Source organism: Melanotaenia boesemani, chromosome 8, assembly GCF_017639745.1.
Source record: "Melanotaenia boesemani isolate fMelBoe1 chromosome 8, fMelBoe1.pri, whole genome shotgun sequence".
NCBI classification, from domain to species: Eukaryota; Metazoa; Chordata; class Actinopteri; order Atheriniformes; family Melanotaeniidae; genus Melanotaenia; species Melanotaenia boesemani.
Window position 1 is genome coordinate 21,732,063 of NC_055689.1, and position 19,562 is coordinate 21,751,624.

The window sequence follows — 19,562 nt, forward strand, 5'->3', positions numbered from 1 at the left end:
CCAGTTCTCCAGTCATTTAAGTAATATATCGTGGTCAACTGTATCAAATGCAGCACTGAGAACCAGTAAAACTAAGACTGACATTTTTCCATTGTCTGTGTTCAAACATATGTCATTAATGACTTTGGTCAGAGAAGTCTCAGTGCTGTGGTGCTGTCTAAAACCTGACTGGAAGACATCATAGCAGTTGTTTTGTGTTAAAAAGCTCGTTTAGTTAATGAAAAACGGCTTTTTCAATTATCTTACTTAGAAAAGGAAGATTTGAGATCGGCCTGTAGTTGCTCATTTGTGTCTTGTCTAGATTGTCCCTTTTTAGCAGAGGTTTGATTACAGCTGTTTTTTAGAAGTTCTGGGAAGACACCTGAAATCTGTAACAGATCTGGTTCCAGAGTTCTTGAGACCTTTTTTGAAAAGGCCTGTGGGCAGGATGTCCAAGCAGCAAGAGGAGGAGTTCAACTCACTTATGATATCGCCTAGATCTTTGCTGCTAATGGGACTAAACTGTGTCATGGTGTTTAAGCTGGTTTTCAATGGACACAGTATGTTTATTGAACCCGTTGCTGCTGATGAACCAACTGTTTGTCTGATATTCTGGATTTTTTCTGTGAAGAATTTGGCAAACTCATTGCAGGCCTTGTTGGAACAGAGTTCAGGTGCTACTGACACAGGAGGGTTTGTTAATCTGTCGACTATAGCGAATAAGACCCGAGCATTATGATATTTTTTGCTAATAAAGTCAAAGAAATAGGACTTTCTTGCATTCCTCAGTTGTAGATTATAAGAGTGAAGTTTCTCTTTATACATGCCATAATGAACCTGTAGATTTGTTTTTTTCCATCTACGCTCGGCTTTCCGAGACTCTCTTTTTCCATTTTTCACCAATGTGGAATTTCTCCATGGAGGTCTTTTCCTCCCAGAGACAACTTTCACCTTAATAGGAGCAACAGCATCCATGATACTTAACATTTCAGCATTAAAACTGGTGACAAGCTCATCGGCTGAACCCCCTGATAGGGCAGGTGTTGAAGAGAAGACCTGGTTAAACATCCCAGTCATGTTTCAGCTATATACCTTTTTGTGATGACCTCTGTTGAGACATTTGTGTGAACAGGAATCATTCTCTCAAAGAAAACACAGTAATGATCAGACAGGCCCACATCACACACAGTAATTTTAGAAAAGTTCAAACCCTTCGAGATCAGTAAATCTAGAGTGTGTCCTTTAGTGTGTGTGGCCTCTGTTATATGCTGAGTCAGCCCAAAGTTGTCCAGATTGTTACTCAGGTCTTTAGTCCCCTTATCCTGAGGGTTGTCTACATGGATGTTAAAATCACCAACAATAATTACACAGTCAAAGTCTACACAGATTAATGCCAGCAGTTCACTAAACTCATCATGAAATTCTGCACAGTACCCTGGTGGGCGGTATATATTCAGAAACATTGATCTAATTTTAGCTTTTAGCTGAAGAGCCACATATTCAAAATAAGTACAATTTCCAAACGATAACTGCTTACATTGAAATGATTCATTGAGTAGAACTGCAACCCCCCCTCCTCTCCTGTTCAGTCTGACCTCACTGATAAAACTAAAGTTAGGAGGGGTTGACTATCAGAGTGGCTGCGTTGTTATCTTGGTTTAACCAAGTTTCTGTTAAAAACATTAATGAAATGAAGCTGGCATGGTGGTATAGGAGGGGCTGGGCGCCCTCCCTTTAGCTGCTCTAGTGGGGGGTTTATGGGGGACAGATATAAAGAATGTCTATTTGTTGCAGGCCATGTTACACATGGCCTGCAACATCTCTAAATACTAAATTGTGTGAACATGTTGGAAAACAGACTTTTTTTTCTAGTCTGTGCCAACAAAACCACAGTTGACCCTTTAGGCTTACATTTCTGCAATCATTACAAGAAAAGATGTTTGTATCACAGAAATGTAGTGCAATTTCTCTGTTCTTGACTGCTTTTACCCTTGAGAGCAGTTTTTGTGGCATAGCTGGCACACTCTCTCCTCATCAGCGTATTTCCACACCAGGGTGTCATCCTCTCCTGGCACGCCGCGGGGACAGCAGGGCACACAGAACAGTCCATCTTGGAAGTTGGCACACTTAGTGCAGTTTCCAGAACCCTGGAAGTAAATAAGACTTGTGATGTTTACAACTCAATTGTGAGCAGCTGTAAAGATACAATCTCATAGTAATAATTTCTCAAAGAAAGCTGTGATCTTCCTTCTCACAAAGGAGACAGTGTTTAGCAATGATGACCCATACAGACATGTTTAATGGTTTCAATTAACAGCCTTGTTCTTCCATACACCTTATGCACACAAAAGCTAGAACTTAACACTTTAATACCATAAATCAGAATCTTTCTCAACCTGTGTTTCTGTTTTTGATAATGATGGCCTATATTTCCCAGTTATTTACAAAAAAAGAGGCCTGAACTTGTTTCAATCTAAGATGGGATTATGGAAACACAAAAAAAGAGGCAACTTAGCCAACTTCATCACATAGCCACACCCCTTATTCCAAATACAACATGTCTTGTGGCTGCACTGCATTATGTTCTACCAAGGCTGCTGACGATGGAAAAATCTGTAGCCCTGACACTGCAGGGAAGTCAAGCTACACAAATGCTGAGATGCTCAGAAATCTTGTTTAGAAAACTGTTTAACAAGATTAATTGTTGGTAAAAGACATACAGGCGCCTTGCACGTTGCGGTCCCGTTCATGCGCTGACACTCAGGATGACACTCCATGCACATTTTATTAACAGCTGCCTCCCGTGGCTCTCTGTGAAAACAACATCAATCTGAATTTCAGACACATACATGTGAGGTTAAAACTCCTGATACTTTTTTTGAGGACAGAAGTTAAATTGTAAGCATGTAAAGATTCAATGTTTGACAAAACGCCCCAAAGACAAACAACTATGTGTGTGTGTGTGTGTGTGTGTGTGTGCAGTTTCTCCAACAGTGTTTGTCTTATATCTCCTAGAGATTTAACTTCAAAATGCCTTGGATCCTTTACTTTTTTTCCCCAATAATCCCTAAATTAATTTAATAAGTCTAGAAATGTTTATGGTATGAAAACAGCCTTTGAAAGAGTGAACTGTAGATCACAGTCATCTAATGTTTAGACTGTTTGTCTAAAATAAAGAACGGTAGATTTCAGAGCTTAAAAAGCAGTCAAGCCCATATTCCATGCTTACCCCTCCAGGATGTTGCAGGAGTCAACACAACTCCCATCACGGCTGTAATCGCGGCAGCCAAAACACATGTCGGGGCCCGGGCCCCAGCAGCCATCTGTGGTACACTTCGCATCGCATGTGTTGTTCTTCAGCGCTGACACCAGACATATCATTTCAAGCCAGGATCTTGATAACTATCCCATTTTCAAATTAATTGTTCAAATGCATAAACAAATGTTTCAAAAACAGCAGCGATCCAATTCATTTCAACCTACCACATGTGGCAGCATCAGAATTTTCCTGCACAGTAGCACTTTGACTTCCTGATTTGAAGAGCCTCTCCCAGTGGCTTTTGTTCGTGTAGCAGAGGTTCTTGTTCTTGCGTATGACAACATCTCCATCGCTGATTTCTTTGAGTGAACGAAGGCCCAGGTAGTTAATATCAAGCTGTATTATAACCAAACTGCGGCTTCCACTACACTAGGGACAGGATGACAAAATGGAAATACAAAGTTTTACAAAATTCTTGAGTAAGACTCAACTCTTCAGAGACAAATTGTTTCCTTGTGATCCAGCAGATGTGATCCCACAGGGGGTCTTTACAAGGAACATACCGTTTTGTTCTTCCTCGAATGATCTCCAGATTCTCAAAAGGGCTGAGTGAGCTCATGTTATCCTGCCAGTGCTGAATCCACAAATACCCTGAAGCAACAAATTGTTTGTTAATTATGGAGTTATTTAGTGTTGTGGATTACTCATGTCTTACGTGATCTTACCAGTAATTTCTTTAACTGTTTTAAATACATCAAGCTGGCCAGGATCCATGGGTGGTGTTTTGGTAAATGAATCCCTATGAGTTAGAAAATACATGTTAACAGAAATTGGTAAAGAGGCTGTTATACTGTAAATGTAGCCATCTTACCCATGAATCGACGTGTAGATGATATCAACGTTGCCATTGATTTTGGTGCAGTTTTTAAAGGTACCAATGTTGGTGGCATTGATTGCCAGTGTGTGGGTCAGGTTTCCCATTCCAATTCCATTACACACTGTAAACAATTCAAGTTAAAAGAAGTATTTATTTTCTTTAAAAAAGTCAAAAACTTGATTATTTTTTAAACTGTTTTCTTTGTGTGAAGAAGCAGTTGTGCTAAAGTGCTCTTTAATTTCATTTATAGGTTTATATACTGTAAAAGAAAAATAACAGTTTGTCCAAAATGCAGCAGACAAAACAGAAAATAAACAATAATAGTTGGTCCTCCTTGCATCACCAACTTATCCCTATATTTCTGTGTGTCCCCTAAAAGCAGCTGGCCAAAGACACTGCTTTTCTGCTTAAACGTCCCTAACCTGTGGAGAACATTGCTTTGTCATATGGCACTTTCCCTTCCAGGACTAATTAATCTTTTCTTTAAAGTAGGGAAATCTGAAATTTGTTCAGTTTTTTTCATTTAGGGGACTTGCTGCAGTATTTTGCTACAGTCTCAGTTGAACCTCTGACCTTTTGGACACAGTCCTTCACATCTGGCACACTTCCTGATTCCTCCTTCATCCACTTCGTATGTCTTACCGCTGCACGTCCGCACACACTCTCCATGATCAGTAACAACATAATTATCTGCAATGATTGCAAAATATCATTTCAGGCTGAATATTACAAAGCATCTGGACACAGAGACAAAAACTTACAAATCATACAAATCTTAAAGGTTGTTGCATTAACACCCCGAAACACAATACATTTCTTGCCCTGTTTATAGAGTTTATAATTAAACGTGAACAAACTGTAACTACTGCATATCTAACAACCCTTAAGATCAACTTGGGCCTAACACATAAAAACGTTTCCAGTCATGCAGAATGTATTTCACATTTGCAACCCAACTCCTTTTATTTATCTTCAATGTCAACACAGATACAGTGCATGGTTTTCTGTAAGCTTCTAAATATAATTTTAAAAAAAGTGAATAAATTTTTGTCTTTGAGCGCTGCTGTGCACAGCTCAGCTTAGTAACTGGAGAAACGAGCAGCATTAAACAAATATGTGTTTATAGCAGTTCTTACGCGGGCAGCTTTTCACGCAGGCGGCCCCGAAGGTGTACTTTCCATGTGGGTTAGGAACCAGCTGGTACAGGTTGGGATCATAGCGCATGAGGCCTGGACAGGAGTCCTTACATACCCCATCATCCTGGAAGTCCCGACAGGCCTGAAGCACAAACAACAGTCGTCTAGTACGCTGGGACCAAAACAGAGCCCCTCGCTAATGATAACACTGCATTCCTCTATCGCAGCCTTGGCTTAATTCTCAAAGCTACATAGAGAGAGAGAGCAGACGCTCATAATCAAGGCCAAACAAAAGATTTAATCAGCAGTTACGTGTCTCACTGGTATTAAAACCAAAAAAAATTATATTTCTGATCATAAAAGCAGATGCTGCTGAGTGAGGGTTTTTGGTTTATAAGAGAGTTCTCAACCAGATTTAATGAAATGGTATGAAATATTCAGTGTGTCTTTGTCTCACCAGACAGTCGGTGGGTCTGGGTCCTGTGCATCCTGCTGCACAGTGCTCATTGCAACAGTCACTAGGTGAAGGTCCTCTGCATCTCTTCGAGCACTGCTGTGCACAGTTAAGCTTAGTAACTGGAGAAGAGAGCAGCACAAATTCAGTGGAATGACCAGTAACAGGAAGTCAGTGTCTGCTTTAGATTTGTAGACATATGACAGCTAAAAATCCTGTACAACCTGACATGTTTTCAGTGTTTAAAAAAAAAAAGGTAAAAATGATGGAGCATGTGTGACATTTTATTCCACCTCACTGTTTGTATGTAATAAATAATTATCCAAATACACTAAGTACTAAACTTGTTTAAAAAATACTGTTTGGGTCTTTTAAAGCTATGTAGAAACATTCTGTGGTAAATAATGAAATATATTTGAGAGCTTACACGTCTGACAATGTTCTGGTGTCCAACATGAACCATTGTAGCAGCTTGAGTTACACTTTTTACCTGTGAAAACAAACAAAAAGAAACACGTAAAAAAAAAAAAAAAAAAATCACAAAATGTTTACTTCACAGCTTTAAAATGAACTAAAAATCAGATTTTGCATTGTTTTCATTTGTAGAGACACTTACAGAGTGGGTTCTTACTAGTCATCTTGAGGTCCATTTTGGGTTTGGTGTCAGCATTGACAATATCATACCACTGTATTGTTTCCACGTTGCATAGCTGGTTGTTGTCAAACTTCACACCTCCTTTAATAATTTCTGCAAAAGAACAAGCGATATAAATTTAGTAAAATTGCAGCATTGCGCATTAACTTGTTTAATGGTTAATAATTATAAAGTAATACTAAGATTTTGGGGCGGTACTTGATTATGTGTGGCTGCTTCTACCTGTTAGGCTGTTCAGAAGAAGCTCGGTGGTGCCCTGACCTGTACTTTTGTTGAAATTGGCAAGTACAGAAAGTGCAAACGTTCCCTCATAGAGGGAATGACCTCGAATAATGCGCAAATTCTCCAAAGGAATCCTGGGGGCTGTGTTGAGGGCGATCAGGACATAGCCACCCACTTCTTCAATAGACTGTAGAGAAATAAAGTGAACTGAAGTCAGTGGTTTTTACACCACAACAGTAACACACTGGTATGGGCTGCAATCCTTATGAAGGATCTACTGGGCATTGGAAAACCAGTTTTCAGCTTCTGGATGATTTTTTTTTTTTTTTTCAAAAAGCAATACAGGAAAATGTCTGCAGCATTCATGCTAGTCCGGATCTTTATTTGGGCACTTTTTCACCGCATTTAGCCACCTTTCCTCAGTTTACTTAACTCCCAATAAGTAATAATTTGTAGGTCCTGTTAAAGTTGACATTTATGGGAAGGAAAGACAATGTGGACATAACTTGGTGGTTGCTGTTTAATTAATTTAGTCATTTAGCTGCCTAGTAATTTTATATAATTCCTAAAGGGAACAACCAACGAAGACGGAACATTTCATGTGTTCAATGTTAAAATTAATCTTAAATATAGTTTGATAAATAAGACCCACAGTCCTTCACTTCCTTGATATTAAATGAAATAAAAAAACACTCTATTCATCCCAGACGGAAATTGCAAAATTGTAGTATATTTTTTTAATATAAAAATATAATAATAAAATCAAAGATTTATAAAATGTTCACAGTGTTTCCAGTAATAATCCTACAATACAAGTTACATTATGTTTCTTGTTTATTTACTCTACAACAGGAGCGTGGGTTGTTTTCTAGCCCACCCTTTATAGCAGGTCTTTCTCTAAGCCATCACATACTACCATCTCTAAAAGACAAATGGTTAGGTCGGTATGTATGCACGTCAGGGTGAAAAAGAAAGGAGACGTCTCTTAGCACACAGACCAAAATCAAAGTATTCATGAAATCTGAAACTCTGTCAATGTTGAGAGAGAAAAGTGAAAATGACTAAAAACAAAATGTTCAAAAGTTCCCCTTTTTAAATGGAAATGTGGAACTGCAACATCATATCTGCTGACTGATCTTCTGTGCCTTGGTAGGTAAGTCTGATTATAAATGTGTGTGGCTCTTTATCTGCCCAGTTCTCACAGCCTTGTAGCTTCACCTGAGCTTTAAGCAAATCTCCAACCAGAAGATTTTGAACATACTGAATCATTATACAGAAATCTGAACCTATGTGATTAGAGTAAGAAAAAGCCTGTAGAAATTCAGGATAGGCTCCTTTGAACCACCACAGAGACAATTCAAAACTAAGAGAAAACATATGAAAACTTCCATCAGCTGTTAGCAGATTGCAGTTTTTTACTTTTAGAAAGGACAGGTCTCGGTGTGGCTCCATGTAGGTGATCTCCAGGTTCTCAAGGACCACAGTGCAGTTGCTGTAGGTCTTCACCATGTTCAGGTAGTGGTCATCTTTAGTCCCCAGAAGGTTTAAACGGTTGGTGCTACCTTGGCATACTGTAGGAACAACAAAAACATAAAAGAGGAATCAAACACTTCAGCAGTTAGTCATCTGCTCCAAAAGACAAAAGAATTAATCCAAAGTCAGATTAATTGCAAACATCTACTTCTTATGCAACACACTAGCTCAATTTATCACTTTCTGTGTGTGCTGTTATTGCTAAACTTGGTCTGCACAATCACAACTTGGCCAGGTTTAATGTGAAAAAAACAGATGTGGTTTGCATCTATGACAGAAACTAAATCTGAGTGACGAAGCAAGTTGTGGCTCATGGGTTAAAGTGAGATGGCTGTATTTGTTCTGGCTAAGGCCTACATCTTTCCACAGAAATACAGAAGAGTTGAAAAAAACCCCTGCGACCACCATCTCTAGGCCTGATTTGGTATTTCAAATTGGCTTTGATGTTCAGGCTTCCTCAGCTGGTCAGACAGGTTCTGAGTGGCAATGAAGATGGAGTCAGTTGTTCCAACACCTTAACCCTACGGTGGCCTTTAAGTGTATTTTGGAATATGTCAATTCCTATAAATACCTGGGCATCTGGCTGGATTCATCTCTGTCATTCATCACCCACATCAATAATCTTCAAGCCAAAATAAAAGCCAAATTAGCCTTTCTTTTCCGTAATAAAGCCTCTTTCACCCACGCAACCAAATGCACTTTAGTCAAATTGACTTTACTTCCAATTCTTGACTATGGTGACATCATTTATAAAATGGCAACAAGCACAGCCCTTAAAAAATTAGACACTCTCTACCACTCAGCCATACGCTTTGCCACAAATGCCCCTTTCCACACCCACCACTGTGATCTCTATAAATTGGTGGGCTGGCCATCCCTTCACACCCGGCGACTCCATCATTGGTTTCTTTTTATTTACAAGTCAATCTTGCACAAGACACCTTTCTATCTGTCATCTCTTCTCCACTTCGCTCACAGCACTCATCACACCAGGTCATCTGAATTTATTAAGCTCTTTACTCCCAAAACTTCCACTGTTTTCGGCCGTAACGCCTTCCACTTTTCTGCTGCAAATGACTGGAACACACTGCAGAACACTCTTAAACTTCCATCTCTGATATCTGTTTCTTTGTTTAGACAGAGATTTCAACGGATTATTGTCGACACTTGTTCCTGCTGACGATGCTGACTCTCACTTATGCTTATATTTTCACATAGATCTGTCCCATATACTGAGACCTACTCCCTTCCCCCTTTCATTTTTATATATTTGTATTTGCTCTGCGTTGTTAGGTGTATTTTTTGTATTGTTGTATTGTGGTTCTTGTGTATGCACAGTTGTATGTTTGTATGTATGTACGTTATTTATTCCTGCTGGGGCCTCTTGGCCAGGTCATGTTTGCAAATGAGAACTGGTTCTCAAACATCTTTTACCTGGTTAAATAAAGGTTAAATAAAAATTAAAAATAAATAAATAAGTGTCACAGCAATACAAAGTCATAACACAAATACAAAAGACACAACATTACACAATTAGCGCGAATACAAAAGCTGCAGTGGAAGTTAGACTTAGTAAGTAAAACACTGGTGGTAAATAATGTTTATTAATTTTGATAAGCGCTATATTAAACGTTGCTAACTGTGATGTGTAAATAAAGAGTTGTTGCACGTTCGAGGTAGTAATGTAGTCATATATAGACGCTGCATTGATCGCCTTAGCCGTTGCTGCAATACTAAACTATTTAGGATGACCAGACGTCCTCTCTTACTTTGACATGTCCTCTTTCTGAGAGCTAAAAATTAAGTGTAATAAGAAAAGGTTCGAGTTTTGGACTGATCGCTTTAATGGCTTGGAGAAAAAGTTGTTAAGGGGTTTTAGATCTGAGTGTCTAGTATCTAGGATAGCTAGAAAAATCCTAAATGCAAATTCATAGATGAACTACAGAAAAAAAAGTAACTTCTGTTGCTGCTTTTGTATTTGTGTTGCAGTTAATTGTGAGGTGTTGTGGCTTTTGTATTCGTGTTGTGACTTTGTATTGCTGTGACACTTCAGGGTCACCGTATAACCCTCATCCTACATACAGCCATACACATAAACAGTCAGAATTCACATATATTATATTAAGAAGTTAGTTTGCTTTGTTTTTAAGTATTTAAATCATTTTGATTTAGCTTGAAAAAAAAAGTCAGAAAAACAAAAGGTTCTACTTTCTATTTATTAGAAATGACATAGATTCTGTTATGTTTCAGTCACATTCCTCAACATGTTTGCTCTTCAGAGCGAGGAAAGTCAAAACATGCAACCTAAATTCTGGGACACACCCCAGAACACAAACAAAGTGATGGCACTGAGGCACATCAGAACTGACAAATCAAAGAAAAAGATGCATCATGTTTCAGCTCATGTAAGCAAAGTCTTTGCTTCCACTGTGCCTTTCATTCATGTTGTTGACTTTACACACCCACACCAACCAGCAGTGAGAACAACCTAATCAGTGTGAATTAGGCATAAACAGCTGGCAGCGGCCCTCCCTCTTCTTCTTCCTCATTAGTTTGTCCCTGAGGGATCTCATGACATGAACCCTGGAGCCTGGCGGCCTAACGCCACGGCAACAGAGGCAGATAAGCAAAAGTAAGCTGGCTGTTTTAATTAGAGGGAGCTATGTGAAATGTAATTAGCCCCATAATTATTGCTCAGATTGCTAAATCAAAGTGTAATAAATAAAAGGTTGTTAGAATTTTGCAGCTCTTATTTTTAATGATTAACAGCGACACAAAAAGGACACTTTGCTAATACAGATTTTGGTTATGCTAATCTTTTTGTTGTTATGCCACATTTGATATATTCATAACTCCAGTGATTAGCAGTAAAGGTTGACAGGTGACTAAAGGTGCAGCAAACTTCCTCTACATGAAGCTCACACTTTGAGTCCTGAACAAGGAAGAAGAAAAAAAAAAAGTTTATTGCTCAAGCATGCAGGTGTGTAGCCACAGTAAACACTATCCAGTTGTTGATTTCATAACTTTTGCAGGTGGTGAATGACCTGATATTCCACAAACATTAACTTCCTCATTTTATTGCCGCACATGTAAAAGAAATGGACTCAGTTTTATACAAAAGATAACTTTAATGCTTCTTGTTTAATAAAACCATATCCAAATAAAAATTATTCATATCTGAGCTGGTTGTTTCTCAAAATATTTACCCAACTTGGAAACTACCTTCCTGCAAGCAAGCCGTAGATAGTGAGTAAAACGATATTTCGACACTGGGAGCTTTTTTTTTTTTTTTTTTTTTTGCTTTCTGTCAGCCTGACTCAAATGTAGTAAAACACAACAGTCATCAGACTGAGAAAATGTGGGAGCAAGGGTGGAGCTTTCAGTGACGTAACTGATACTGTGACACAGACTAATTACAGATTGCTTCACTGACTCCAGCTGTGCTGTCGTCACAAAATGTTCAGGAAGCAATTCTAGCAGCAAGGAGTGGCCGTTCTGATATACATCAATACTGTATGTGTGTGTTCGCTGGCATGCACACATACATGCACATAACATTACCTGGATTGAGCTGCACTGATCGGCACCCAGTCAGAGCTCAACAAAAGACTGGATAAACCCAATCATTAGTCATCTAAGCTTGTTGCAAAGTGCGGTTGCATATCATTCTTTTGATGTTTACTTTAGGACTAGTAGTGGAAGTCAAGGGTGTGTGACTTGATATTTGTTTCTTGAGGCTACAAGATCTGCAAGGCTATAAGAAAGAAACTTTAGTTTATCATCTGAAATAATCAGTTACTGTTTAAGTCCAGTTTAAGTGTATTCACGCCTAGACTTCCAGCCAAAAAGGAAAGTTAGTGGAAGGTATGAACAGGGCCTGTGTTTGCCTGCAGACAAGTTTTCTCTGGTAACACGCGGCGGCATTGCAACTATGTGAGAAACGTGGAACTTTGCAGCTGTGTAGTTAAAATGAAAGAAAAAGAAAAAAGATCCAGCTTGAAACTATGCATGGTCTGATCCATGGATCAGATCAAGTGTTTCTCAATCCTGGTCCTCGGGGACCACTGCCCTGCATGTTTTAGAGGTGTCCATCTTTAACACACCTGACTCAAATGAATGGCTCGTTAGCAGGCTTGCAAAAAACTTGACAAGCAGTTCAATTAATCTGAATCAGGTGTACTGGACTTAGAAAGGACTAAAACATGCAGGGCAGGATTGAGAAACACTGAAGTAAAGAGTACTTAAAGAAAGTGGGCTTGGTTGTGTCCATGGTTGCACCCCACCACCACGCACACACACTTTTATTTGAAAAATATCTGCTTTACAGGGCAAAAACCACAACATTTTAACAGTGAGAGCGGGCTTATCTGACATTCCATCCATGAAATAAAAATTACAGGAAAACCAATATGATTGCAATCAACACAAAACAGTACAAACTAAATTCTAACCAAAGCCTATTTGTGTTGAAACAATATCTCTTGTGCAGTATCTCTTAGCTTGCCAGCACTCTGGTGCACATTAAGCTTGTGACCAAGCTGACCTCTGAATTGTTGTTCCAAATGTAGCTTGTATTGAAAGTCTTGTCTGTGCACATATGTCAACATTTTTGTTAATATGCATCTCTTCTTCTTTTTGTGTGTAAAAGCTATGTTAGCACCAAACTGTAAAATGTAAACTATTTCTTTGATGTTTGAAGATGAGAAATTTATTTTAGAAAGAAAAGGCGTTCAATTCAGCAGGGTATAAAACCAAAGTCACAATTTACAAACGTTTAAGAGACATTAATTAAACATGAAAAGATCAAATATATAATGACATGTAAGAAAATCAGCCACAGGAAAAAAAAAAAAAAAAAGCCAAAGGAAAATGTTTTTGAGGTCATCTCTGAGTGAAAAACTGCATTATTTTTTCAAGCAACGTGAGGACAGTAGTGAGCATCCACAAATTTAAACCAAATATTTACCAGAATCGGACTGGTTTTCATTTCGGAAACCAGCGCTTTCCTTTCTCCCAGTGAGCCATCCACTGAACAGCTAAATCATTGGGTTTCATTCATTTCCAGAGACAGCAGGAACAGTCCTGCTGTTTTCTCTTCCTCTCATTCACTACCTGTAATTCAATTACACTGTGTCCAGAGTCTGGTGATCACATTATCTAAAAACTTATACGCGATTAAAGGAAACTAACAATGCTAACTGACAGGACTTGTTTATTTCTCCCTCGAAGTCAACAGCAATACGACAAAGAATCTCACGTAACTCAATCTGCAGTGTTTCTCTGCTGATAACAAATCGATGCCAAGATTAATTACAGTAATAGAGGGAAATTATAGTTAACTCTCTCCCATATCTATGGGAGTGAATGCTAATGGTGATAAGAGAAACAGAAAACAAAAACATAAACAATCTGCTTTTATTGGTTTGAAGTTGTAGTTTCTTAGGCTTGCTTTGCCTTCAGTTCCCAAACCCTTTGACACCAAGGGGAACATAAATCTTCCAAAGCTTCCTATCAGTGAATGAAGGGGAAAAAAGCCACATCTTTGATTCTTTCAGCTCGTACTTCCTGCTCTTTCATTTTCTGTACTGCTAATTTGCAGGAGGACACAAGGGATAAAATGTCATATAAAGACAAAACCAGCAGTATGTGCTTTCTGTGAGGTGTCCTACCTTTTAATAACTTTAAAATTCCTGAAATCCTGCACTCCGTTAAGGGGAAATGCAATCATCCTTTGCATGGGAAATGCACTAATCCCTTAAGAGAAAACATCTTGGGGCCTTTAGAAAAGAAAGAGGGGCCAGTAAAGATTGGAAAATGATCTGCATTTAAAAGACCTGTAGGCAGTCAACAGTTATCCCTTTTCAGCAGTTCCAGTGCTGGTTGAAAGCCATGGTCTTGTCTCAGATCAGTTCATGTTAGAAACTGTTCTCAGTCACGAAAACTGTGTCCAGAGAGGCAGAAACTCAATTACTGCATCACTGGCTTTGGGGCAAGATTATTATAACTCCAGCTGCTGCTTGCAACAGTGTTTATGTTGATATGAAAACCTTTAGAAGCAGGAAAGTTAGAGAAATGTCTGCGGAGGACACAAAAGTGTGCACAATGAAACAGTCGTTGGTAACAAAGAGTTTAATTTTTTGGTTATCTTCTTTTGCAAAAAAAAAAAAGAAAAAAGAAAATGATTGTTTCTGCCAACTATTGTAGTTCAGGTATCAAAAATTCATTTGGTTTCTATCTGAGAATGAAAAAAATTAAATAAATGCTAATGTCCACCTGGTTGTTTACACAGTTTAGCTAGTTTAGCTAATTATTTATAGCACATATGGATAACTTGACAACATGAAAGTTTTACGGGGAGCAAGATGTGGGCACCATGCTGGGGTAGAGGTTAAAAATGGAGACAAAAATGGAGAAATCACCTGAAGCTGCTAGAGGTATATGTTTTAGTACTGGCTAGAGGTATAAGAGATAGTTTGTTTTAGTACTTTCAATATACAAACTCTTTGATTTTGATATATTATTTATCACATAGTTGTCCTTCTTACTTAAAAGAGCATTTCATTATATTCTTAGGTATTGTTTCAGCTACCGATGTGAATAATAATGCTTCATTTTTATAGTCAATGATGTTTTCATTAATAATTAATGCTATACAAGACAGGAAATAAATTAACAACAGAAGATAAAGGAAACCGTATTAAACAAAGCTGGAATGACTTCACCATCATGTTGCAAATTTCATATGATGAGCCTAACACAACAGCAGATAATCAAGTAATAATCACACAATCTCCCCCATGCCTTGTTGGAAACCCTGTTAATAGTGCTTTAAAGGCACCAAACAATCCCACTCCTGTTAGTCTAACTCACACAACTCTAACCACATTTAAATTCCAATAAAGCAGCCACCATTCCCCTGAAACGTTCCAATGTTCAACCCACTTCCTTTTTAAAAGTCCAGACATTCTCCCCATTGAAGTCCATTCAATCCAAGACAACTCACCACCCCCCTCATTTTTTTCCTCTTTCTCCTTCACTGTTAAAACTATACTCCTCTTCAATCCCACAGGAAGCCTGAGAGGAAGACTGGACAGGGAGTGGGCGGCAAGCTTGCTGCTACTAACTCAAAACTCCATGTCCTGTCCCCCAACTCCCCGCCCCACCACCACCACCCACCCTCGCCAAAATCCTTCTTCCAGAAGCCATCACGGAGCAATGCCTGGAAAAGAGGAGCAAAGGGAGAGAGAGACAGAGAGAAAGAAAAACACAAGAGAAGAGACCCACACATTTCACACATCATTCCAGAAAGAGAGAGCAGCTGTGATTCGGGAATCCCCTGTTGGTTTAAGCATTCCCATTTCAGAGCAGCAGGCTCAGGTTGGAGCACCCAAATGAAGAGGACAGATAACTCTCACTTCATCTAAACAAAAAGAGATAGACGCTCTTTGAGGCAGTCGTTGTGCTTAAGGACTTCTTATTTTTAGCCTGACTGCTGACGGGCCAATTTCTGTGTGTAGATCTAACCACTCTTTCGCAGTTGCCTGCCAAGAACTTGGTTACCACCTTAGTCATGTCTCTAGCAACTCTTTCCTCCTAGAGTTATCACAGAGAATGACCCCATAAAAGGAATATTCTACCAAAGCCTCAGGGTTTGAGTTAGTAAGCTTTACTCTGTTGCTCAGCTCTTACTCACCATTTCTGGCAAAGCTTTACACATCAGGAGGCCCTCAAATCCACTGATGAGCAGTTTCTTCCTCTTCCACACTGGCAGAGGGCAAGAATCAGGGACAGATAAAGCTCAGGGGGTAAGTTTATACAGCTGAGGAGCTCTCATAATTTTTAACACTGTGAAAGGGTGTTTTGTTACATATTTTGCTGTTCTCGCTAAAAGCATGACCAATTTAATTTGCACTGGAAAGCTTGGGAGAATTTAGTAACGTCTTCCTGATGACACATGAAACTGAAATGTTTGAAATGCTACAGGGTACCACTGCCAAGTACTTGGGGCCCAAGGGAGTGTAGTTAAAACCCACAGAGCATCTTCAAAACAATTCTATCCCCACAATAGCAGCATGAACAGCGCAAACTGTGCTAGTTTTTCATCAAACACCCCTCCCCAAAGCCCATGGCTCAGATGTCATCCATTGTTAATGTGTGAGGTGAAAATAGAAGAACTGAAAATAAGCTATTAACTCTAAAAAAGCATACTGATGTAAGCAGGTTACTTGGTTCCTAAAGCATGCCTCGCATTAGGGATTAAAGACTTAGCTGTTGACATGCTCCTGTGATTAGTTTGATCTTTCACAGGTTAACCCACTGACAGATGCAGGCTTACTGCATCTCTGCACTTTGGGAGCATTCTGCATAAAAATGTATGCTTTTATATTTTGGTGTAAAAAAAATGTAATCATCATCTCTTGAGTTCCACTTCAGTCTCAAACTGGAGTCCAATTAAGTGTAAGATCAGCCCCTCTGAGAGCTGAAGAGGCTATTACTGATAGTTGGCAGCTGGTATTATTCGCAACCCTCCCACAGATGACAGTTAATAAACTGAGCATACCAGTGTGCAGGATGAGGATTGTTTTTATTATCAACAATGGAGCGTAGTCTGACTCTCCTAGAGAAGCTATTAAGCCCTTGCAGGCTGTCAGGGTGCACCAGACTGACAGGTGGGCATTCTGTGGGAGAGGATACTCACTGCATCATCAAACCTCAATTTTACTTTCAAAAGCATTCAATGTTTGGCCCAGGTCTGCAACTAGACACAAGCAGAATAGCAGTGCACGATTATCAAGAGTAACTTACACGGTTAACTGGAGAAAGCAAATTAGTTTGATTTAATTGAGCAGGGCCTTATTTGCTGTACAGTTTGTGTAATATGCTGGTAAAATGATAATCGAGACAGATTTAAAAATTCTTTGTAAGCGTTAAAACAGTCATTTTAGACAAATAAAAAAAATTACACAAACTTTCCATCTTCTCTAAACAAGCATGTTCTTAATATCCACTATGACAACTTTCTTTGCTAAGGTATTTTAGTTCTAGCAAGCTAGCAAACCTAATGTTGGTTCCATAAGTTTGTAGACCAAAATAAACAAATAATCCCAAATTACTTACTATTAATGTGTCTGGAAATGGGGCAGACACTTGCTAAAGTCAGCTTCCTTTACATTATTCTACACATCAGCAAGGAAATACAGGTCAGTGGATGTGCTCTGTGATTTTTGGCCCTGCAAACTAATATAGCTGCTAACTATAGTTACTCCTTTGATGTGGAGCTTTATTGGAGCATTATCATGTTTGCTAGAAACATTTTCATAGATTTAGCATACCCCCCACCCAAAACACTTGTATTTCAAGCAATTTTTTGCTTTTTAAATGCCAGTTTATTTATTATTATTTAGTATTTCAAGCCACTTCATGATGTTACTTTTGAAGTACTGTTTTTTCAGACCCCCTCTGCCTTTTCCAGTGCTACCACACAATAAATGTTTGAGTCTGTTAGTAAAAGGCTTAAAATATTGTATTTTGAGGAAAATTGTCATAACTATAGGAGCCAGGCATTAAATACAACATATTTGATGCACTTGTAGCTCCTAGGCTCCACATGTGGGTTATACTTTTTTACCCAAATGATGAAGAGTTTGCACCCTTAAACCACAATGAAGACTGTACCTGTGTTTCCACACCTGTGACACTGTACTGACACCATTTGACCAGTTCAATAAAAAGGGCCATGGATACAAACCTGACACAAAACTTAAGAGGAAGTGAAAGCAAACGCAACTAGTTGCTGTGGCCATATACAAGAAGACATCTGAAGTCTTCAGGAATTTGTTTCAGCTGGGTCAAATGGGAAAGTCGAAGATGAAATGATCTGAACACAAGATAACCGTCACTTATGAAAACAGAAGCTAGTCAACATGATACTTTTCACTACCTAAAATAAAAAGTTGGCTTACATTTATGAAGTTATAGAAGTTTAGTTTGTTGACAAAATGTCAGTAACATAAAATGGTCATAAAAAAACACCTTAGAGAGGCAGAGTATTAAGAAATGAGAATAATTTTCAAATATAAGTCAGTTTTGTTTAAAAATGTTTAAAGATGAGGAGTTTTCTTTTGGTGGTGAGATTTTACAGAATTCTTTCTTTCTACAATGTTCATTTAGAGGATTATATACTTAATGTAAAAAATGTGCTTATTAAATGTTAACATTTGAATTTGTATCACTTTAATAGTTTTCTAACTATCAAAAAAGCACAGAGTTGTAGTGATTACTTGTAATTACAGAAAATCTTATAAAACCTCTCAAAGACAGAGTAATATACACAAATGTTCTACATTTCTACCAAGATCAGGATTAATTTCAAGTTTTGCTCTGCCAAGTGTAAACTGATGACCAGGTGTTCACTTGCTTCCTAGCAACCCATGTAGCATCCCAACCAGAATGTCACGCTCCAGAAATGACTGATGGCCATGATGACGGTTTACACATTTATTATCCGTACAAGGTAAATTCACAGGCACACCGTAAGAGCTGAAAGCAAATAAAAATACAGTTACAGCTCACATACATTCCATATAACCACAGTTTTACTGGCAATAACCCGTACATTATTAGCTAGCGTTAGCTATTCGGTTAGCGCAACATGCTAAATCACATACAATACAATGAAGTACAATAAACTCCAAAATTCTGACTTGTAACAAACATACCTCTGCACCTTCCAGCCGGGTGCTATAAAACAAACCGAACAAGTTCCTTAAATTTCCTTAACACAAACAAACTGCATCATAGCATTCCCGTTTTGTCTTCCCCTTCTATTCTTTCACTGCTAACGTATATCTTACGATCAAGCGGAAGTTGCGAGGTGCCGTGGGACTGCATCCTCGTCTTCAAAATAAAAGCATTTAAAACAATAACTCCACATTCATAAACAACGTAAAAAGAAAGGCACCATATTGTAAGTTGTTGTTCTTAAATAAAAGAAACATGGGTCATTTACACTCCCACCAAATCATTAGTGCTTCAACAAAATAATAAGGTAGGCATACATAAACATAAATGATTTCTCAACCTAAATGACCTTAAACATGGCCTTCATGGAGTGTTCAAACATCTCAAACAAATAACACTTCTCAAAGGATGTAAGGGTGCATAACAGTAACTTTCTAGTCACTATCAAGCAACAAGACCAGTTTCTGAACTGGTCGTTCAAGCACTGACTGTTTGGTGAGACGTTCACCTTTCTTGCCCAGTTTTTTGTCACCAAGACGTATCTTAACTCTCCTAACCAAACCATCGCCATCCACAGTGGTTTCTAATACTCTACCCAACCTCCATTCATTTCTAGGCAGATCATCATCTTTCATCAACACTATATCTCCTATCTGGAGGTTTCTCTTTGGGTTGAGCCAGCGTTGTCTGGTGGCAATGTTAGTTAC

General features: G+C 38.6%; 1 protein-coding gene across 1 annotated transcript in view; it reads right to left on the reverse strand.

Moving 5' to 3' along the window:
* Positions 1 to 264: 264 nt before the first annotated feature.
* Positions 265 to 19,562, reverse strand: part of LOC121644397 (epidermal growth factor receptor) — a 31,785-nt gene continuing 12,487 nt past the window's right edge. Inside the window, exons 2-15 of the mRNA XM_041992291.1 lie at positions 8,002 to 8,153; positions 6,583 to 6,769; positions 6,322 to 6,453; positions 6,133 to 6,195; positions 5,709 to 5,827; positions 5,252 to 5,393; positions 4,689 to 4,805; positions 4,110 to 4,236; positions 3,964 to 4,037; positions 3,802 to 3,889; positions 3,463 to 3,662; positions 3,209 to 3,341; positions 2,700 to 2,790; positions 265 to 2,126 (exon numbers count right to left, since the gene is read on the reverse strand). Coding sequence (XP_041848225.1) covers positions 1,965 to 2,126; positions 2,700 to 2,790; positions 3,209 to 3,341; positions 3,463 to 3,662; positions 3,802 to 3,889; positions 3,964 to 4,037; positions 4,110 to 4,236; positions 4,689 to 4,805; positions 5,252 to 5,393; positions 5,709 to 5,827; positions 6,133 to 6,195; positions 6,322 to 6,453; positions 6,583 to 6,769; positions 8,002 to 8,153 — 1,787 coding nt within the window. The 3' untranslated portion in view covers positions 265 to 1,964. The remainder of the gene's footprint in view (positions 2,127 to 2,699; positions 2,791 to 3,208; positions 3,342 to 3,462; positions 3,663 to 3,801; positions 3,890 to 3,963; positions 4,038 to 4,109; positions 4,237 to 4,688; positions 4,806 to 5,251; positions 5,394 to 5,708; positions 5,828 to 6,132; positions 6,196 to 6,321; positions 6,454 to 6,582; positions 6,770 to 8,001; positions 8,154 to 19,562) is intronic.